At 40.0% G+C, this 23,769-nt stretch overlaps 1 protein-coding gene across 1 annotated transcript in view; it reads right to left on the bottom strand.

Annotated features, from left to right (window-relative positions):
* The window catches only part of Dgkk (diacylglycerol kinase kappa), a 156,305-nt gene extending 134,083 nt beyond the window's left edge, over positions 1-22,222 (bottom strand). Inside the window, exon 1 of the mRNA XM_045140776.1 lies at positions 21,408-22,222. Within this exon, the coding sequence (XP_044996711.1) occupies positions 21,408-22,091 (684 nt within the window). The 5' untranslated portion in view covers positions 22,092-22,222. The remainder of the gene's footprint in view (positions 1-21,407) is intronic.
* Positions 22,223-23,769: the final 1,547 nt, after the last annotated feature.

The raw sequence follows: 23,769 nt of genomic DNA on the forward strand, positions 1-23,769 counted from the left end.
TCATATAAGAGCATAAAACTTTAGGGAAGTTACTGTCTGAAAAATAGATGAAATAGTAAAAACGCTTGAACTAGGACGGCCTAATTCATACACTTCAATCTCCTTCTTTTTCTCTGTCTCTCCTTCATTTTTATGAGTACAATAAGAATTCCCCCAAGTCTACTTATCAGTGTGCATGTGCATGTCCTCCTACGAATCTGTTCAATAATTGGAGTATATATTCATAGGTATGTTCCTGGGAGTGAATGTGCCCATGCTATATGTCTCTCTGAATTCCTCTTTAAAGTCCTTGTTTCAGGTGTCTGTTTTAAAAGTATGCTTAGATTAAATGTGACATAGAATAGAATACGTACTTTTGGAACTCATTACTGAGTATATAATATTGGCTTTTAGGAAATGACTAAGGAAGGCATTGTATTTTAAATGTAAGTAATTAGTATCAAGGTCAGTAATAAAACATTTAGGGAAAATTGGGAATTTTTTTCTTTTCCTAGAAATACTTTATTTTGTCAGAAAATTGTCATAATGTGTTGATCTTTTAGAGTACAGCACCTGACTTGCACCTGCCAGCTAACTGTTAGAAGAAAAAATATACATTTATGATAATTATGATATGAAAGCTAAACCTTAGACATAGCACCATGATATAGTATATAGCAGGCACACATGTTTGCAGTTATTGTAGATAAAGTGTAAGTTGTTTATCTCATGTAAGAGAAAAGTTGTTTCTTCTGATTAAAAATGAGATGGCTGTTAGGATTCTGTTCTATCTGAACAGATACTTAATATTCTTTTTGTGACTAAACCGTTTTCAAGTTCAGGGTGCTAATCTGCTCAGAGGTATTGCTGAAGCAAGTTAAGGGTTTTCCTGTAATTAGTGGAAAGCTATTTTGTATCCACTCTGCAGTGGCAAAGGTACATCACAGCTTAACTGCTATTTCTCAATGCTCATGAAAAAAGAAAAAGCCTGGAATAGTCCCACTAACACCTCAAACTGAAATGCTGGCTACAAGAAAAATTTGACACCAGGGTAATTAAAGTAAAAAGAATACCATAATTAGATTAAATTCTGATTAATAGTTAAGATTTATGGAAAAGAGTACCAAATGGTATCTGATTATTTGCTTAAACCTAGTCTTTATGACACAATACTATCAAGTAAATAACAAGTATAACATCTTTATATAAAAATAAATACAATGGGGGCTGGAGAGAGGGCTCAGCAGTTAAGGTGCTTGCCTATAAAGCCTAATGACCTGAGTTCAATTCCCCAGTGTCCACATAAAGCCAGATGCGCAAAGTGGTGCATGCATCTGGAGTTCATTTGTAGTACCTAGAGGCTCTTGTGCTCCCATGCTGAATCTCTTTCTCTCTTTACTAGGTATGGTGGTACATGCCTTTAATCCCAGCACTTGAGAGGCAGAGGGAGGAGGATTTCTGTGAATATGGGGCCAGTTTGAGACTACAAAGTGAATTTCAGACCAGCTTGGGCTAGAGCAAGACCTTACCTCAAAAAAACCAAATTAACTAACTAAATAGGTAATATAGTATAATATAATATGATATGAGACAATGTTCCTTAGTTTGAGGATGAGTATGTAGTTCAGTGGTAAAGTATTTGCCTAGAATATGAGTATATGCATGAAGCCCTGGGCTCAATCTCAAGAATTACAAAAAAAAATCTTTACTTTAGCTATATTTACATAGTTCAATAAACTTGCATTTTGTTTTTCTTGGGAACTGACTAGATAGCACATTGCCCTACCTTGAAAAACCAAAAAAGAAAAGAAAAGAAAAAGAAAGAAAGAAAGAAAAAATTATCAAAACTAAAAATAAGAGACTGTTGAGAGCTCAACACTAAATAACACATCTCTATCAAGCCCTTCAAGGCTCAAGGAACATTGCAAAAATGGGGAAGAAAAAAGAATGTAGGAGCCACATGGACTACTTTGGGGCACTGTCCTCTGGTCATGAACAAGCTGTTGCATTCTTAACTTCACAGTGGTTGTTATTCCCACAAGGCCTGCACAGTTATGAGCACATCAACATTTTGACATGGACAACAGAGAAGAACAAAAGCAATGAGACCTCAAAACAGAGAAAAGACTACTTGGAAAGAGGAGGGTGTTCAGTGGAATAGAGTTGGGGAAGAGGGACACAAAAGAAGGTAACGGGTTGGTAGTATAGTCAAATTCCAGTATGTTCGTATATTAAAGTTTTTAATAAAACATTTTTAATTTTTAATATTTTATTTATTTATTTTCAAGGAGACAGAGAAGAGAAACAGAGAGAGACAGGAAGAATTGGCTTGCTAGGGCCTCCAGCTGCTGCAAATGAACTTTAGATGTATGTACCACTTTGTGCATCTGGCTTTACGTGGATACTGAGGAATCAAACCTGTGTCAGTAGACTTTATAGATAAGTGCCTCAACCACTGAACCATCTCTCCAGCACAATACAAAGGTTTTAAAAGGAAAGAAAAATTCAGGCATTCCAAATAGTCCAGCCTTGTAAGATAATTAACACACCACAGTCATAGCAAGCTTTAGTTCTTCATTTTCTGGTTGCTGCAGGAAGATGTACTGTATTAAAATGTGTTATCAACTCAAACCTTCCTCAACTTTTAAGAGGCCTACCTAATTCAAATAATTCTACAAAGCTTCTTCAACAATCAAAAGTAATGGGACAAAAGTAATGCTAATTAAATGTGCAATATATAACTAGCACATAATACTTTTAGGTCATCTTCACCACTATTTTGTATTGGCTTTCCCCTGTTTTTATTTGTGCTTAATTACCCTATTTGTTTTTAAATTCAGTTGATTTTGTAAGATATTTCTTATTCTTTTTGGGTGCAGGAATAAACACTACATTCAATTTATGTACAATTGGCTCTTCTATATACTTCATGTTCAGTTTATAGTACATTACTGCCTCCTACAAAACCAATGTATACACTATATTTTTGCTCATTTTATAAGACTTGGAAAAATTCAGTTGCCTTAAATGTTTATACAGGCTCACAGTTATATATTAGCTTTTACTACATATTTTTAGTTCTATCTATAGTTTCCTTGGTGTGATGCCCTTGATCAGGGACACAAATCTCAACAACGTTCTGATAACCAAAGGCAATGTTATGAAAACCCATTTTATGAGATAGTTGTAACACATTCTGGAGTGGTGAGAGGAGAGAGGGCTTCTCATGAATTATCATATTACTATGAGATTTTTATCTATCTTTTAGAATATTACAAGCCAAATGTTAAACTCTGGCTTCGTTTGTAAATCCAGTGTTCTGCTGTATTATAAGCTTCCTTTCTAAGGATTAAGTCATAAGGTTCACAAACTTATTGTCCTATTAACCTAAAATAAGGATGTAGGAAGTTTATTCAGTTACAAACCCATTCTAACATAGAGGAAACTAATAAAAGATTTCTTGTTTTATGTTAAATATCAGACTTTATGATTTCATTGATGAAACCACAAGCTTCTAGTACTAAAATAGTTCAAAAAAAAAAGAAAAAAAAAACTAGATCAGCCAATTCCCAAAGTCACTTTGAAACACATTCTATGAGGCTATAATACTGAAGATAAAAAACAATGAATTCTTAGCATGATTTCTTATTTGTGATGCAAAATATGAAAAATATAAAGTAGACCTTACTTTATAAATGTGCAATGTGGATCAAAGATGGCCTGAAACCATAGACAAAGGACAGTGGATTTAGTATTTAGTAGATTTAGTACTTTTCCCAATTTTAGCTTTCATAGTATACAAAGAAATTGAACTTCAGTGTTTAAATTATATGCACATCAGCCCACTCCATTTCATCCATGTTATACTAATCAAGAGCCTTTTGATGGTTGCAGGTCATTGATATCATTTATAATAATATTTTGCCAGTTGCTGTCACAGTTTCAATGGGACATCCCCATCAATGTTATTTTCCACTTTATTTTAATCTGTAGCTCACAAATCTATAGAAGTGGACTTTTAAATACCTCAAATCCTTACTCTTCTATCTTCAGACCCTAACCTTAAACCAAACATAACCTTACTTCTGTGGATACATTTTATGGACACAACTTAATTTACTACCAGTTTTATACCTAGGTTTGAGGAGGCTATATGTTTTCCACTTACCTGAACAATTCTTCACTTCTACCCTTTAAACCTATTTTTGTTAAAGTTAGTTTTTAACTTTTTAAAATTTATTTATTTGAGAGAGAAAGAGAATTGGCATGCCAGGGCCTCCAACTGCTGCAAACAAACTCCAGACACATGTGCCACCTTGTATATCTGGCTTATGTGGGTCCTGGGGAATAGAACCTGAGTCCGTCGGCTTTGCAGGCAAGTTTCCTAACCAGCAAGCCATCCCTCCAATCCTTAAAATATTTTATTTATTTATTTTTTATTTAAGAGACAGCGAATGTGTCAGAGAGAAGGGGGAGAGAATGGACGCACCAGATCCTCTAGCCACTAAAAATGAACTCCAGATGCATGCACCACCTTATGCCTCTGGCATACATGGGCACTAAGGATCAAAGTTGGATCCTTAGGGTTAGCAGGCAAGTTCCTCAGCCACTAAGCCATTTATCTCTCCAGTCCTCATTATGACATTTTTATACATATATGTAATGCACATTACGTAGCACTTCTTGAAAAGTAAATCATCTGTCTTTTTTTTTATTAAGTTGTAACTTTATATGGCCACATCAAATGTTGGTGCCATTGTTCCCCACTTCACTGAGGTCCCCTCTTGGTGGTATTGCTGGTATTCACCATGGTGTTGTGTGTTATGAGTTGTAAGACTAGCAGTCAGTCGTTATATGTATGGGGGGCGATATCTCCCATCTGTGGATCTTTGGGAAATTCTTCATATCTGATTCCAATCCCTTCCTGAAAATTTGTCAGATAATGAATATTGGGAACCGCTGTCCTTTATTTAGGTTGAAAAGGTAATGATGCCTTGATAGTCATCTAAAGGTTCCCATCAATTTCCTCAATTATCATTAAAGTACTCTAAAATATCCATGTAACTATCCTGTTATGATTTGACTTGTTTGAGAAGGTTGCAGAACCTTTAGGAAGTGGAGCCATCCTGAAGAAAGTATCAAAGTTTTATAGCCTAACCCCTACCCTGTCTGCTTCCTAACTGCAATGTGACCATTAGCTTCCTGCTCCTGCCAAATGCCTTTTTTGCCATGTATTGTATCTCTTAAACTATTTATTTGCAAGAGAGAGAGAGAGAGAGAGAGAGAGAGAGAGCGCTTTCCAGGGCCTCCTGCTACTTCAAATGACATCCAAATATATGTACTGCTGTGTGCATCTGGCTTTACATGGATACTGTGGAATCAAACCTGGGCCAGCAGCAGGCTTTACAATCAAGTACCTTTAATGACTGAGCCCTCTCCACAGGCCAGTTCTTTCTTTCTTAGGTTGTTGCATCTTGTCAGGTATTGAGTCACAACAATGAGAAAAATAAATAATACATAAAATTGGTACTGAGCAATAGGGTCATTGCTATAATAAACCTGACCATGTGGTCCATAGGTCTTTGGCACTGGTTTATGGGAGGAATGTGGAAGAATTTGGAGCATCAGGCTAGAAAATCTTTACAATGCTATAAGCATATCTTAATGAGTTGTTTTGATAGGAATTTGAAAGATAAGAATGCTGAGTGAATTGTGGATTATGGAGGCTGAGCTCATAATGTTTCAGAGGGTAATAAATAATCTATTAGGAACTAGGCTAGAAGGAGTTTATGCTGCCGAAGAAAGTGGCTGACTTCTACTCATATCATGAGAATATGAATAGGACTGAATTTAAACTCGGTATACCAACTCAAATTTTAAGTAATGGATAGCATTCAAGCTGTGGTATAGTTATTACTTGCTGCTATTTTCCAGGTCTACAGTAAAAAAGAGAAAGGGGGTGGGACAGAAAGGTATAAAAATGCTGTAGTTTTGTGAGGAAAGGGGTACAAGCTAGTTTAAAGTTGTAGAAAAGGCAGGTTCTGAAAAGAGGCAGTGATTGTTAAAGAGATTAGCCTCTACAGTGGGACAATAGAAAGGTACCCTCAACTTACAAAATGCAAATTTATTTTAAAGTAGAGAGATTTAATTGAGAATGTTGCTGAGAGTTTTCTGCTCAAAATAAATACCCAGGGAAGTGCTTTGTTTACACAGACAGCAATATATACTGAGGCTACTATGGCTGTAGTCCAAAGGAGCCTAGTTCCCTCCCAAGCTGGCAGCAGAATTTAAAAGCATCATTCATGTGGAACTAGTTTTTCAGACGGGTCATGGTTTCTTGCTCCATAGTTCCAGAATCCTGTTGAGGCCAGGCAATGTATTAAAGGGTGGGTGTCCTTCCAAGCAGTTCCTACACAGCCATTGTGTGAAGCTGTGAAGGTGAATCCTGCAATGTAGTGGAGAGGGCAGGATGTTGGATATGTCAGAACCATGTGATATTGCCCAAGAGAGAGGCCACATGTGCTGAAAGCGTAAGAGATGAAGGGGCAGGGCTACTCAAGCCCTTTGGAGCCAAGATTCAAATCTTGTTGATTATATCATAAGTCCCAGATGCTAGATAGGGTGTTGCAAAATCTAGTGTTTGACCTGCTGGGTTTCCTTTTTATTTTTGCTTGATCTTAGGTTGCTATGCCCCAATTCTTCACTTTGGAATTTAAATGTTTATTCCCTTTCATTGTATATTGGAACTATACAACTTCTTTTTTTAAAAAAAAAAAAAAAATTATTTATTTATTTATTTGAGAGCGACTGACACAGAGAGAAAGACAGATAGAGGGAGAGAGAGAATGGGCGCATCAAGGCTTCCAGATGCGTGCGCCCCCTTGTGCAACTAGCTAATGTGGGACCTGGGTAACCGAGCCTCGAACCGGGGTCCTTAGGCTTCACAGGCAAGCGCTTAACCGCTAAGCCATCTCTCCAGCCCTACAACTTCTTTTTTAAATTAAGAGATTGTCTTGAGTGTCAGAAGAGACATTGGACTTCTGAACATTTTTGAAACTGGTAAAGACTATGGAAACTTCTGAAGTTATAATGAATGCATTTTGCACTATCAGATGACCATAAGCATATGGAAGCCAAGTTTAGAATGTTATGGTTTAAATGTGAAATGTCCCCCATAGGCTCATCCAAGAATGCTATTTGGGAAGGTTGTGAAACCTTCCTAGCTGAAAGAAATGGGTCACTGGGACAGGTCTGGGAGTTCTATAGCCTGACCCCACTTCCTGTTCATTTCCTCTGTTTCCTGACTGCACAGTGATCAGCTCCATTTTGCTCCTGCCTCCAAGCCTTCCCTGCCATTAGGGACCTTCAAACTGTAAGCCAAATTAAACCACTTTTCCCTTAAATTGCTTCTTATAATGTACTTGGTCACAGCAATAAGAAAAATAACTAATACAAATCCTCTGTGTATTGTAACATAATAAGGCAACATTTTAAGTATCGAGTATCTAATCATCGAGTATCTAATCATTGCACACAACCAATCAGCAAATGTATTTGTCTGAGGCTTACAGTGATGATAAACTATACTGGAGGAGCAACCTTTCAATCTGCCTGCATTTGATTTCCACCATTAGAACAAAAAATGAGAATTTTTTTTAAGTTAGTGCTGATTAGGGACACTGGAGGGGCAAAGTAAGGCCTTTTCAGGGATTTCTACAGAGGACTCACTAATGTGAAGCAATATAAGAACCCATGGGGGAAAAAAAGCTATTAACTAAGTGTCTTTATTCCATGTGAAAGCAAAGTGACACCCCAGCCCCCAAACAAAGGTCCCAAGAGAACACAGCAATGTCCAAATAATCAATGTAATTAGTCCTAACAGTGAAACAGAACAAGCAGTTTGCTGGTAGAGGTGAGGAAAGTAAGAAAGGGAGAGCAATAACCAAAATTTGGGGTAAGAGAAAAATTATGTTTTATTAAAGTTAGCAGATAGGAAATTGGGAAATTGTCACAGTAAGAATTAATTGATGTTTGTGAAAAAGGTAACAGCTGATTATTTTTTTTTCCATCAAGAATTTTGTTCTGGCCGTCTATGGTGGCTTATATTTGTAAACCCAACAGTCTGGAGGCTGAGGCAGGAGGATCACCAGACTATGCTACACAGTGAGACCTTGTCTCAGAAAAAAGAAAGAGAAAAAGAGGGAAAGAAGGGGAAAAAAAGAATCTTGTTCTGTAGCTTCATTTGCTTTCCCCCTTGCTGTTTATCCTTAGCTATTTGAATCAAATGGTATCATGTTTTCCTTTACACTGCAAGGGCATGTATCTATAATAGGGCAAATAAACAATGAAATAATATGTTACTAGTACATGAATACAAATTCAAATGATACTTATCAAAAGAAAATTCACATTAAAATTCCTTATAAAATTGAACTCAGAGACTACTGTTGGAGTTGAAGTTCAAAGATTGGTACTCTGGTGCTAATGCCAGCTTCAGGAGAATGAATGACAGAGCCCAAGGTTAACAGAAGGCTTCCCAGAGTTTCAAGTCTTCTCATTCACAGACAAGGGCTTTAATAAATTTTGTTGACCAGGTACTTTCTTTTCCTGCCTCCCAGAAAAGAATTGTTATAGACATTAGCTGCAAGAGAAGGCAAATGAACACCCAAATTTGGGAATATTTTGTTGTTCTTTTGAGTCATGTTCTCACTGTATAGCCCTGGCTGACCTGAAACTTACTATGTAGCTTAGGATAGTCTTGAACTTAACAGCTACCCTCCTGCCTTTGTCTTCAAGTGCTGTGATTACATACCGGTGTGCAACTACCATGCCCACTCAAGACTGGAACTAAGCCAAATGCAGTACTTATATTCTTAGAAGCAAGGGTTAGGATCAGTCCCCAGGCCCATTGCCTCCTTTCATAAGTACTCAACAATGTTCTGGGCAGGGTAAACACAAGCAGACCTCTATTCATATTCTCTCTCCCTCACTCTCTTCCTCCCTCCACCCTAGCAGTATTGGCCCTGGCCCTGTGCTTGAGGGAAATGAGGTGGGGGTCCCTGTCCTCAGGGACAAATAATTTTTTATAGGATATTTAAAGCAAAAGGCCTAAACAGTAAATGCTTATAATGCTTTGGAAGATAAAAATCTCTTAGTACAGCCATGTTTGATGATTCTGATCTTACTCAATAATGCATTACAGCTTCCTTTTAGATTAGTGACTGAGGGCAGAAGAGATGGCTTAGTGGTTAAGGCATTTGCCTATAAATCCAAAAGGACCTCGGTTCGATTCCCCAGGACCCATGTAAGCCAGATGCACAAGATGGTGCATGCATGTGGAGTTTGTTTGCAGTGTTTATTTGAGAAGTATGCTCAAAGAATTGGCCCTTAATAGAGAATACTTTGACAAAGCATGTGGCAAAACAATTGCCTTTTTTAAAGTATCTGGGCCTCTCATTTAACCAGTTTGTTAAAGCAAGTCCTTTTCCAAATACAGTGGTGGAAATATCAGGTAAATGGGTTAAAACAAAGTGGGGAAATCTCTACTATAGGCTTCAGATGTTATCTGATAACATTCTTTGTTTTGGGGTTGATGAAACATTTCAAAGGGTTTTATGTAATCATCAAAAGGATATTAGGTCTAACACACAGGTGGATAATACATGTTTATTTATGGGGCTAAGATATCCAAAGATAACTTGGCTCCACATTTCATTTCTCCATAATCACGAAGGTCAAATAAATCAATTATCCTTGTAGAAGATTTAATGTAGGTAGTACTATATTTTCTATGAACCTCAGTCCACAAGATTTAACAATGACAAGACAGTGATGCTTATTTGGATCTCCTCCAATTTCAAGTCACAAAAGTTAGTTAAATAAAATCTGGATATCCAAAAAATGATGTAAGCAAACAATGCGATTAAGGTGCCATTTTAATTATTTTATTTTTATTTATTTATGTATATGACAGAGAAAGAGGGAGAGAGAGAGAGAGAGGGAGAGAATGGGTGTGCCAGGGCCTCCAGCCACTGCAAATGAACTCCAGACACATGTGCCCCTTTGTGTATCTGGCTAACGTGGGTCCTGGGGAATTGAATTTTGGTCCTTTGTCTTTGCAAGCAAATGCCTTACCTGCTAAGCCATCCCTACAGCCCTAAGGTGCCATTTTATACAGAATCATCCACCACAATTGTTCACAGAATGTATATGCATTGCTTTAAACAGCAAATAATTATCTGTAATTGCATTTTAAGCATGTTAATCAATCATATAATAAAGAAATGTGGTTAGATAAACTTAAAGCTAAAATTAATATATGTTTTCTATGAATGATATGGAATAATGTACATGATATGATTGTGTGCATGCAGAGTTATGACTGGGGAGGGGCATGTAGAGATATAATTGTGTATTCCCTGGAGTCTTGCTATAGAAGGGTATATTTGGAGAAATTAAACAAAATATATGGCAAGATATTGATAGTCTTTATCTCTCAGTGGAGGGGTGATAGAAAATTTCACTTACTCTTTGAATCTTGACTTCCCACATTTTTTGAAATTAGTGTATGTTCCTATGTTTCCTTGTTACTGCTGCTGCTATTGTTGTAGTTGTTGTATGAAGAGACGTATGCTGAGAGAATTGGCTATTAATAGGTAATGCCTTGGCCAAGTCTGTGAGAAAATAAATAATCACCAACTGTATCTTTGTTTTGTTATCCGGGCCTCTCAATTCCCAGTTTTGCTTCAAGTAGGTCTCATCATCTACTTAAGTCTTTCCTGAGCAGGAATCCTGAGGCTTTAATACAGTGGTAAGTATATAACACATAGAATAAATGCTCAGTTTAGTTTTTAAGAAATAAATGAACTAAGGGGCTATGTAAATGGTCATGCAAATGTGAGGACCTGAGTTTAGATTCCCATGGTACTTTGAATAGATGGCTCCCAATATATTCAGTGTTTGATTAGTTTGTAGTTTGCATCTGCAGCCACCTGGCTGGAGGCGATGTCACTGGGTGGATCTTAAGGTGTGGTGCTGGGTTTGAGATTTCAATCTAAAGATAGGCAAAGTGTGCTAGCTGGAATTCCTGAAGTGTGCTGTGCTGTGTGGCTTGTGGCTTTTTAAGCTTGTGCTTCTCTCTGTGTGTTTGGTTCTATGAAAGCAGGCCAGCTTCTTTTGCTATTATGGAACTTCCCCTGTTATCTGTAAGCTTCAATAAATCCCTCCTCCATAACTGTGGCTGGTCTGGAAGTTTATCTCAGTGAACCTGAAGCTGTTTGCTACAATCCCCAACACTTATGTAAATGCCAAGTAAGTTGTGGGTCTTCCCATAATCCCGGCACTCCAGAGTAAGAAATGGAATCCCCCAAGGAAGCTGGCTACCCAGACTAACAGAATCTTCAAGTTTGGGGTTCATGTAAGAGATCCTGCATCAGTAAATAAAGTGGAAACTAGTGAGGAAGACATTTGATGTCAACTCTTGCCTCCATGAATAACCTTACTCATGTGCACCTATGCACATACAAACATGAATAAACATACATGGGTTGGAGACATTGTTTAGTGGTTAAGGTGCTTGCCTACAAATCCAAAGGACCCAGGTTTGACTCACCAGGACTCACATAAGCCAGATGCACAAGGGGACACAAGCATCTGGAGTTCGTTTGCAGTGGCTAGAGGCCCTAGTGTACCCATTCTTTCACTCTCTCTCTCTCTTCCTATTTCTCTCTCTTAAATAAATAAATAAAAATAAAATATTAAAAAAAATACACACTACACATATACATGCAAAAAAAGAGAATTAAAGAATTTTAAAACTTGGAAAAAATTTAGTCTTATTTTTTGCTTATGTGACTTGCAGACTTTATAGGCTTTTGACAATAAAACTTATCAACCTAGAATAACAGCTACTGAATCCAGCACATGATGAGAGAACTGATAGTGCTGGCTAAAGGTCCTTGCCTGCAAGGTAGGGATATACATCTTATGGGAAGTTACTATCAAGAGTATCACTGCTTTAGAGTCTATAATCAGCTGTTGATTCTCTATGGTATTAGAACAAACCATGATACAACTGATCGCTAAGTCCTTTATGTATGACTTAGAAAAGAGGTATATGGCTTTTCTCAGTAAGTTTGCTTTCCTAATTAGTATTTTTCTTATACAGGATCTATATTCCCACATATTCAACATGCCTGAACGATGAGGAAGGTAGTCAGAAAGGATCTGGTGCAGAGTGAAGCCAGCCTATGATCAAATAAATACTTCCCTCCAGCCTTGGATACTACATTTGAGGTTCAGTGGCATGGTTCAAGAGGGGTAAAATAGATTACCTTTTCATTGTATTATATTTCTGAGTGTGAAGTAGAGTGGAGAAGGTGGGATTGGGGACATCTTTTCTCAAAAAAAAAATCTTTCAGGGCTGGAGAGATTGCTTAGTGGTTAAGCGCTTGCCTGTGAAGCCTAAGGACCTCAGTTCAAGGCTCGATGCCCCAGGGCCCACATAAGCCAGATGCACAAGGTGATGCATGCATCTAGAGTTCGTTTGCAGTGGCTGGAGACCCTGACACGCCCATATTCTCTCTCTCTCTCTCTCCCCCCCTTTCTCTCTCTGTCATTCTCAAATAAATAAATAAAAATAAACAAAAAACTTTTAAAAATATCTTTCAAAAAATCTGGGCGTGGTGGTGCACGCCTTTAATCCCAGAATTTGGGGGGCACAAGTAGGAGGATTGCCATGAGTTTGAAGGCACCCTGAGAGTCCATAGTGAATTCCAGGTCATCCTGGGCTACAGTGAGACCCTGCCTCGAAAAAACAATAGAAAAAAACTTTCCAAAAACTACACAGAACCAGTTGTAGTGAACATGTCTAGAATCTCAGCACTTGAAGATTGAAGCAAGAGGATCGGGAGTTCATGGCCAGCCTCACATACACAGTGACTGGACTACATGAGACCGTATCTCCAAAAAAAAAAAAAAAAAAGAATAAACAGTGAAAGACAAATACTGCCTCTGAGATTGGGTATACTCACCTAAGGGGCCATAGAAGGAAATTTTGTGGGTTTTCCCCTTTATTGTGCTTTGGGGCTTGTGGATTAGGAACAAAATGCATTGTCTTCAAGAAATGTGGGTAGGGATGGGGATGTAACTCAGTGGTAGAGTGCTTGCCTAGCATGGGTGAGGCTCTGGATTCATCTCCAGAACTGAAAGCAAAACCAAAAAAATATTTGGCTGTATATTTTCTGATAATTCATTCTACTTATTTATTCACTCATTCATTCATTCACTGTGTAGGGGATAGAACCCGTTGAGATATGACATCTAGCTTTCTTTATTTTCTGGTTCCTTCTCCTCCCCTTCTTTCTATGTTCTTTCCCTCTCCTGTCTAAATTTTGATTTTTCTCTCTCCTCCTCTCCCTTCCTCCTCCTCCTCTCTCCTAAGTTCTTTTTCCTCTATCTTTCTACCTTGGTTCTTTTTTCCTTATCCCTTTATTGGCCTCCCCTACTTTCCCTTCCTCTTCCTCTCTTCCCTCTCTATGCCTCCATTTCTCCTCCCTTCTTTTCTTTATCTTTATCTCCTCTCGCTCTCCCTCACTTCTTTTCTCTAATAGAACTTTGGTAAGTTTTGGAGCATCTTTGTTTGTTTGTTTGTTTTTTAAAAGGAAACTAAAACAAAATCCTATTCAAGTTCTACCTTCTTTTTCCTTCCGAACTCTAACAGCATTTACTTATTTCTAGAACAAATGTAGGAATGTTGTTAGACTGTAGATGCTTTCCTTAAGTGGACATTCATGGCTTTGTTTCTATTTCCCCCCCACCACACCTTTTCTACTCACCCTCTAATTAAAAAAAAATTCTGTATTAATAATGAAACTTTTGGGTTAGGGTAAGTTTGGGCCAACTCCCATTAAAAAGATTTCCTTTCATTTTTTCTTCTTTAATAAAAACACATTTGTTTACACTGTTTGTTGATAGAGAATTTCATGAGCCTTTTATGAGGCTGAAGCACTTCTCTTCAAGAAGAATTTGATTTTATTTTATTAGTAGTATCCTCTCCAACAACACACCTTCTCATTATTAATTTTATTTTAAATCCTAAAACATGAACTGTGAGAATAAGGCTTATGTGCTATGTTCATCAAGAGGGTAAAATTTCTCTGGTTTTTGTTTTCTTTTTTCCCTTTTCTGGGAATTAAAAATTTGGTAAGCTTAAGGACCCTCACATTTTTGATATATTTATTTTTGAATTATTTATTTATTTGAGAGAGGGGAGAGAGAGAGAATGGGGCACTCCATGCCTTCAGCTGCTGTAAATTAATTCCAGGCACTGATGCAACCTTGTGCATCTGGCTTACATGGATATCATATCTCCAGCCATAATTTATATTTAAATATTAACTTTTCCTTTCTTCTTGAATGTTTTCTATTGAGTTCTGTTTTTAATACTTTATTTATTTGCAAGCAGAGATGCAGATACACAGAGAGACAGAAAGGGCATGCGTGCATGCATCAATGTGTGCATGTGTGTGTATAGGTGCTCCAGGGCCTCTAGCCACTGCAGAGGAACTCCAAATTCATGTGCCATTTTATATATCTGGCTTTACATGGGTACAAGGGAATCGAACCCAGGTTGTTAGGCTTTATAGGCAAGTGCCTTAATTGCTGAACCATTTCAACAGCCCTATTTATTCACTTTAAAGTAAAAATGTCTGAGGTCTGGGATGATGCTATGTGCCTGTAATTCCAAGACAGTGGAAGAACAGCCAGGATGATTGCCAAGAGGTGGAAGTCAGCCTGATCTACATAGCAGGCCAGCAAGGTATACATACGATCTCAAAAAGAAAGAAAAATGGAAGGAAGGAAGTGAGGGAAGGAGGGAGAGGGGAAGGAAGGAAGGAAAGTGAATGGGGTAAGAGAAGCAGGGATGGGAAGGGAGGGAGGGAAAACTTATTATCTTGAGGTTATGTTTTGCTTTTACTTATTTTAAAAAATAAAGATATAGCCAGGCATGGTGGCACATGCCTTTGATCCCAGTACTCAAGAGGCAGAGGTAGGAGGATCACCATGAGTTTGAGGCCACCCTGAGACTCCATAGTTAATTCCAAGTCAGCCTGGACTAGAGTGAAACCCTACCTCGGAAAACAAAAATAAATAAATAAATAAATAAAACAAAAAAAAACCACCATAATTCACATACTATGTGTCATTTGAATGTCTAAACTTCGATAGGCTTTTGTGTGTTCACAAAGTTGTGCAAGCATCCGCATTATCTAATTCCACAATATTTGTCACCCCAAAAAGAAGCCCTGTATTCCTCAAAATCTCTTTCTTATTCAATAAATTTCAGTTCTTTTCTTTCCTAAGAGGAAAGACATTTCATCATGACTTTCAACAAGTTATACATCTAAATCTATAATTTCAAAGCTGTCTATAGTCACTGCAGATACTTTGTTCACTTAAGAAAAAATATTGCCCCTGAAAGCAATAGCATAACCTCCTTTCTATAATCTCCTGTCTTCTCCATTTCTAAGGATTTGTCTGCTTTGGAGATATCCTAGAACTAGAAAATATAATGTCAGGGAATTTTGATGTGGTTGCCAGGATCTTTCCTCTGGACGAATTCTATTTGCCTCCATAGTTTGCACCGGGAATAGGCATGAACCACAGACCACAAGGAAAATTTATACATTTCTTTTTAAGATTAGAAATGTGCTGTAATTTAAGATGACTTCTCTTTCTTTTCATTTCTTAATTTTTCTTTGGGTGGAGGGACAGAAATTCCATGGGCTTTAATGATTAGTGTGAGACAATTCCAAATAGACTTTCTTTCTTTCAATAATTTTTGTAGGAGGGATAAGTTTCATTAACTGCTGTGACTATAACATTACTTTTTAAATAAAATATTATTATTTTTTTCTATTTTCTTTTTAAATTATTTTTTAGAGTGAATGTGAGAGACAGATACAGAGAGAGAAAATGAGAATTGGCACACCAGGGCCTCAGCCACTGCAATCAAACTCCAGACACTTGTGCCACCTAGTGGGCTTGTGCTACCTTGTGCTTGCCTCACCTTTGTGTGTCTGGCTTACATGATATCTCAAGAGTTGAGCATGGTTCCTTAGGCTTTGCAGGCAAGTGCCTTAACTGCTAAGCCATCTCTCTAGCCCTGTTTCTCTATTTTGATATTAAATTCTATTTACTTTGATAAGGGTGGGGCATCTCCCTCCATCCTTCAGAAGTAATTGCTTTCTTTCATTATTAATCCTCACAATTATTTTTTTTCCACTTGCACAATTATAGTAATCAGTGGGCTTTGGAAAGTTTAATTAACTTACCCATAAGATTTCTATTCATTCTCTCTTCAAAAAATAAAAGCAGGGCTGGAGAGATGGCTTAGTGGTTAAGGTACATGCTTGCAAAGCCAAAGGACCCAGGTTTGATGCCTCAGGACCCACCTTAGCCAGATGCACAAGGGATGCATACCTCTGGAGTTCGTTTTCAGTGGCTAGAGACCCTGGTGTGCCCATTCTCTCTCTCTCTCTCTTTCTCTCTCTCCTGCCTATCTCTTTCTCTAATAAATAAATAAATAAATAAAGTTAAAGTAAATAAAAATAATAAAAAGGGGGTTGGGGGATGGCTTAGCACTTAAGGTGTTTGCCTGCAAATCCAAAGAACCCAGATTCAATTCCCAAGGACCCACATTAGCCAGATACACAAGGTGGTGCATGTGACTGGTGTTCGTTTGCAGTGGCTGGAGTCCCTTGCATGCCCATTCTCTCTCTCTCTCTTTCTCTGTCAAATAAATATCTTTTCAAAAAATAATTAAAAGGTCTTTGTTACTAACAGAATCAAGGTCTTATGCTTTTATTTCTTTCTCAGGCTCCTGTGCAATGTGGCCCCTCTGAGAGTACCAAAAATGGAGCAGCAATCATTGCTTTAGAAAAAAAATCCAGAGCTAATGAACTGTCAGCTAAAATACTGTTCTTAGATAAATGCAGATCCTATGTGTCACAGAAAGTAATTTGTTTGTATTCCAAAAATATCCACAACATAGAAATTAATCAATATATCCTATTAGCTGCCAGGTTTATCTTTGCTCTTCCATATCCTATTGCCTTGTTATGGAGAATGAAAGTTTTAATAATGCAGAAGAAAGCATTCTATACTGTCAAGTACCACACTAACAAAAAAGACTATACAACCCTTATTACAATGGCCCTGAAAGGTTTCCTGACCTCTTCTCATCTTCTTCTTGGAGACATTTTGGGTGAAGTCTCACCCTTTCCTTTTGGACTACAGATCTGCCAAAGCCTCAGCTGGAGATTTTTAGAAATATGTACGATTTGTCCTTTCAGAAAGAAAAGATCCACTGACCACATTCCTCATTATCTTTTCTAGAACATACTGTAGCAAATACTCAGGCACTCTCAGAATATGCCAAATACACCAGATAGTCCCATAAAACCCTGGCAAGGAGGGGTAAAGAACCTAATAAGAAAGAAAGGAATTTAATCCTGACCTTCAACAGGTTAAATAGCTGGACTTCTAACCCCAAAGCTGTTTATAGTCATTACAGATATTTTGTTCACCTAAGAAAAAAATGTATTGCCTTTGAAACCGGTAGCATCATCAGTAGTCTGATGCTACTGGAAAGGCATGGGACAAGTACACTTTACAAACCATTTAAAAATGCTACTGATTTGTTATTTAATTATGGTTCTAATATCCATTCTGAAAATGAAAATATTAACTACATTTCCTAAAGGGGCATGTATTCCAGGCTATTTAAGTAAGCATTTACTTCTCCCTCTGAAACTGATCAGAATGCATTTTAAATACCTTTAAAAATATTTTATTTTTAGGGCTGGAGAGATGGCTTAGCGGTTAAACACTTGCCTGTGAAGCCTAAGGATCCCAGTTCGAGGCTTGATTCCCTAGGACCCATGTTAGCCAGATGCACAAGGGGGCACACGTGTCTGGAGTTCATTTGCAGTGGCTTGGAGGCCTGTCGCGCCCATTCTCTCTCTCTCTCTGCCTCTTTCTCTCTCTGTAACTCTCAAATAAATAAATAAAAATAAACAAAAAAATTTAAAAATATATTTTATTTTTATTTATTTGAGAGAGGGGGAGAGAGAGAGAAAGAAGCAGAGAAACAGTTTGAGAGATAGTGAGGATAGACATGTCAGGGCCTACAGCCACTTCAAAAGATATCTAGATACATGCACCACCTTGTGCATCTGGCTTATGTGGGTCATGGGGAATTGAACCTCTGTCCTTTGGCTTTGTAGGCAAATGCTTTAACGGCTAAGATATCTCTTCAGTCCAATGCATTTTATTTATTTGCAGAAGCAACCTCTATATTGCTGGGAATGATGTTGATAGGTTTCAAGCTTCAACAAGTGCTTATTGAGCAAAACCAGGGAGAGCTGCATTGCACTGGACACCAAAATAGTCCCTATATTTGAGAAGCTCAGAAAAAGTTAATATGGTAAAATAGGTAAGACTTACTAGACATCATATGTAATAAATGCTGTTATTTGATAAGCAAATATGTGCACCAAACACCAGTGTGCAAAACTGGTTTCATTACAGTTTGGGGATAATGGTAGTTACCGTAACATACAAGCCCCTCACACCTCAGAGCTGTATTTCGTGATAATTTCATAGATGGTTCAGATGCATTAAATCAAAATACACACTGTCTTTCTTCAAGCACAGCTGAGTGGAGAGAAAACAAATAGGGTACACTTCATATAAGCCCCACTACACCTGAGAAACTTATAGTGTTGTTAAAGAACCAATTCACACATCCTTATATAAACTTGCTGCCACCAGGTGGGAGGCCATAGCTCATTTCCTGGGAATAAGCACATTTTAAAAGGGAAGGAACAATTAGGTTTGGTTCACAGATTATGTTACCCTGGTAGCTATTTAGAAAGAAAGCACATTTTTTTTTCTCAGTCTCTTTTTCTCTTTTTCTCAGTCTCTACTCACATGTTTGGCATGGAATTGTGGCTAGCAGATCTTGGATCCTTATTGAAATCCCCAAAGAAAACAGAGTACAGGCGGGAAGATATTTATCTTTTTACTGTAATACCAGTCAGCAAAAGTACCTGTAGCCATATTCAAATACTTGGTTCTGCTTCTTTCTTCTTTGAAATTTTAAGCTGTTTTCATGCTTGTTAGGTATGTTGTTTGAGACTGTGTGTGTAAATGTATGTGTGTGCTCATGCGTGTTTACACACAGAGTGCATACACATATGTATTTGGTTGTTTTCCCCAAGCTCTCCTCAAGGAGGCAGTGTTTGAGAACATTATCACACTGCTAATATAGCAATCTATTTAAATTGAAATGTTAAGCTGCAAGACAAACCTGATTGGAAAATGTTATTTGCTTGAGAAGGGTGCGGAAGAAAATGGCCTTATCACTAAAGATAAGACATTACCAACTGCACTAGCAAGCAGTTGCATAGCAATACTAAGATACTAGAGAAATACTGAGTTTCTAGCAATGTGTTTATTAGATCTTTTGCATCCTTCAGATTCTTCAAGAGTCATCAATCCATGACTGTACAAGGCCTTCTTGATGAATGGTTAGGGTTCTTAACTCAATCTACAGATAGATGAATCAAAAAATACCTGTGAGCTAGCCAGCTAACACATTTGAGCAGGCACAATGTAAAGAAAAGTAGCATTTTTCCATCAAGTTGGTATTAGAGGCTTTGACTGAGGATTGGGGAAGGGGGGTTTCTTTTCTCCAGTCAGCCTTCTGGAGTCCAGAGAGGAGACGCCTTTGCAGCTCATCATGATAACTAAGGGCCTAGGTGTCAGCTAATTTCTGATAGATTCCTGAAATTTCACTTGAAAATGACCACAAGTCTTGTGATTCTTACTCATCTCCCTCCTAAAGCTCCTTCCAAAAAAGAGCTAGCCTTAGGGTTAGGGCGATCTCTGTGTCTAACTGCTCCACCTTCCCTTTGATCTTAGCAGGGAAATGTATCAGCAGGAAGGCGAAAGATTCACACCCCCAGGGGGTCAATTAAAAAAAAAGTCTCCTATTTTATTTGTTAATTTTTAAATATTCTCACCTTTTATCTTCTGTAAAACTTTACCTTATGAACTTCCTCTTTTCTTTACCACTTTTATTTTTGTAAAATTAAGCCCTTACTCAGAATTTAGGAAGAAAACAATGCTTCCATTTTGTGATGCCAGTCTCTACCCCCAACCCCTGCATTCCGCATTCTACAAGTGTGTGGTCCACAGCAGGATTCCAGAGACAAATCCCTAAGCCCTGACAAGTAGCTGGCAGGGATGGCTTTGTGAGTGTCCTGTTTATTTACTAGTTTCTCTACCTCTGTGCTTTCCTTCAGAGGAAGCTTAGGTGTATGCAATATTGTGATTTTCACAGTTTCCTGGGACAAAGTCTAGGGAAAGAAAAGGTTAGGGGAACCACAAACAGCAAGGAGGGCGGACAGGCAAGGTTTCGGGACTGCAAGGTAAACACTGAAATCATTCCTCTTTCCTCCCTCTTGGGCGAAGATCATTCACTGATCTCTACCCCAGCTGAGTGCAACGTTGCCCGTGGAATCCCGGTAAACTGGTAGAGATGAAGGTCCCCATGCTCACAAAACCCAACTCCTATTTTCGTGTCTCTAAACCAGAACTCCTGTACTATTCCAGCTGGTCCTGCGCAGGGATGCCAGTCGCTTGCTGGTGACGCCGCATTTCACTTTATCTCTGTGTTTGCACCTACCTGCTGGGAAATCCTGCAGAGAGACCGAATGGTGGCTTCTAGACACGTATGCTCTCCCCCCTCCTCCCACCGAATCCTGACCTTCCCCTGCAGTGCGTGTGGGCGCCGCCCATCCCCTCACCTCCACCGGAGTACCAGCGCCCCGCCGCGGCACCTCCCTAGAGAATCTCCAGTTGCGCCCTGGGTGATGCGCCCCCTCCTCAATGGCAGGGAGAGAGCCAAGCAGGCGTCAGCTCCGCAGCTTGGGCCTTTGCGGCAGTGACCACCACTAACAAGTGTGTCCCACTGTTCCCACTCAGTCTCTTCTACTGAGTACCCAGGGCCAGCCCCAAACATTTCAGGTATCTTGCTTTCCCTGGGGGCATCTTCCACCTGATTTTCAAGATACACATCTTGAAAAGGCTTACTGAAGTGTCACTTAACCCTCAGGGGAGAACTGCTCCAACTCCTACTCTTGCTGTCACCCCAATATCAAACCTCAAGCAGCCCACTCTTGCTTACCACATGTTGCTTCCCGCCTCTCAATAGCTTCCCGCTCCACTGAGTTCCCCCATTCCTGGATCTTTCTGGTCAGTCAATAGTGACCAAAAGGGATACAAGGATTATAGCGAATTCAGCAAGCTAGATAGCCATCTGACTTCCCCTGGCTTTTTTCCCCTAGAGGCATTTTACTTACCTTTATTCTGGACCATGTCATTGGCGTTCGGGGTGATGGCAGTGGCGAGATCTTTATACCTCCCTCTCCGGGGACCACCGGACACTGCATTAGACATGGTGCTGGACTCGGCTTCGAACAAGACCTTGGAGCTGGCTCAGAGCACAACTCTAGGGCCTGCTCGTTGGCAGGTTCTGGGGGCGGCTCTGTGGTCAAGTCTGGAGCCTGACGTGAAGCAGGTTCTGAGGTCGATTCTGGGACCTGTTCTGAGAAAGAGTCTGGGGTCGAGTCTAGGTAAGGTTTTAGAGCCGGCCCTAGGGCTGGTTCTAGGACCGAGCCTGTGGCTGGCTCTGGGGCAAGTTCTGAGTCCGGCTCCGTTGCGGACTCTGAAGCCCGCCCGGGGGCCGGCTCTGGGGCAAGTTCTGTGTCTGGCTCCCGGGCTGGCTCTAGGGCCGGCTCTGGGGCAGGTTCTGCGTCTAGTTCTGTGGCTGTTTCTGGAGTCGCTTCCAGACAAGGTCCTGGAGCAGGCTCTGGTACCGGTATTGGCGAAGGCTCAGGGAGCGGTGGAGGAGCGGGTGGCGGAGGAACCGTTGGTGGAGCGGGCAGCGGCGGAGGCCATGGTGGCCGCGGCTCGGGGGACCCTCCGGGCTGTTCTCCATCCTCAGGCGGGGCACTGCCCTGAGCTGGGTCAATTGCATGGTCCATGGCTGCACACCGCCTCAGGTCCGGGCAGCCTGTGCCCCAGACCTGGGAGAGCTAAAGAGCCCTCAGGCACCTCGCCCACTCTTATCCGACATCCCTTTGAGGGGTGCCAAACTTTCCCCCGATGCGCTCCATGGCTGGCTCCCCAGTGAGGTCTAACCCGGGGGCGCGCAGCGTCTCCGGGAGCTGGAACACGCCCCTCGGTGAGCGCACACCTCTTCGTAAGCAGCCACGGGCCAGATGGGCGGGAAACAGAGGGGCTTGAGAACGCGGACTGGGCAGAGCGCTTGATGACCTCCTAGCGACGCGCGGCAAGGAAGGGGGGGCAAAAAGGGGAGGGGGGAGTGGAGTGGCTTGTGGAGAGGATTTGGAGCCAGGCCTCATTTAACCCTTTAGTGACACGAATGGAAGAAAAGAAGAGGCGAAATTGAGGGTCTTTGCAATCCTCCTAACTCTCTGTAGCTGCCCTCTCACCTCAGTAGCAGGTGAATCTACCCTCAAATCAATCTCCCTCCATCTCCAAACCTCGGTGGGCAAGTAATGCTTTTAATATAGCCCAGGAAAAGAAATTAATCTGCATGGGGATGGAGTGAAAGAGAGAGGGAGCGAGGAGGGAGGGGGAGGGACCCTCTGTACATTGAAGTAAAATTTTAATCACACCCCCCTTGCCTATATCAGTTTTTTTTTTTTAATTTCTGTGGTTTTTGCCAGATCCTAAAGGTTCACCATAGTCGTGGAGCACAGGGTTTGCGGTGCTTTGGGAAGTGTGTGATGAGAAAGAACTGGAGATCTGGCTTTCTGCAGCTTGCAGATGTAGCCTCAAGCGCAAAGCAGCAAAGCAAAAGTGCCCTGGCAGCGGTGGCTGGGCTGCGCGCTTGCTCACCGCTGAGGCTACATCTCTGCAGCTATCTGGCATCTGCCTAGATGGGATGAGCCTTAGGAGAGATTGTCTTTTGTTTTTAGCCTGACTTCCTTCCCAGGCATCAGCAGGACTTTTTACTGAACTTGTGTGTGTGTGTGTGTGTGTGTGTGTGTGTGTGTGTGTGTGTGTACATGCCTGTGTGTGTTTGTGTTTTGAGCTGGGAGAAATTCATTGAAATACCTATATCTTTTTCATCTCCTGAAACACTCTGACGTTAGGGACGAGATTGTCTTGTGAAAAGATATACAGATCATTGCCAGAGCACTCTTCCTAGCAAACACATCAGGAGACTTTAGAAGCTCTCTTGGTTGTTAGTCATGAACACATACATACAAATCATCTTCTTAGTTAGACCTAGGCTTTAGATACCTGTATGCTGCTATATGGAATTAAAATTTGAGACTTCCCATCAAGCCACTGCAGGGAAAGGGAGGAATACCTATAAAACTAATTTCAAATATGACAAGTGAATTTATCTCCCACACACAGAATGCTGCAGTTGTGGATGGCGGCCCTCCATCTGCAGCCCCTCCTCTAGCAATCTCATCCCAGAGTATAGCCTCCACTAGCCCTTCTTCTTTTGCCAGCTAGAACCTGCATTATTTTTCTGATCCCTATGCCATGTCCCAGCAATAAATAATGCCACAGAAGATAATCTCATCTAGCTCCCTCCAAAGACCAGAATCTCAGACGCAGTCAGCGTTTCCCAGACCCTTACTGCAGCATCTTCACTTAAGCCTACCCTTCCAGAGATGTGTC

This window comes from Jaculus jaculus, chromosome X (genome assembly GCF_020740685.1).
Source record: "Jaculus jaculus isolate mJacJac1 chromosome X, mJacJac1.mat.Y.cur, whole genome shotgun sequence".
Lineage (NCBI taxonomy): Eukaryota > Metazoa > Chordata > Mammalia > Rodentia > Dipodidae > Jaculus > Jaculus jaculus.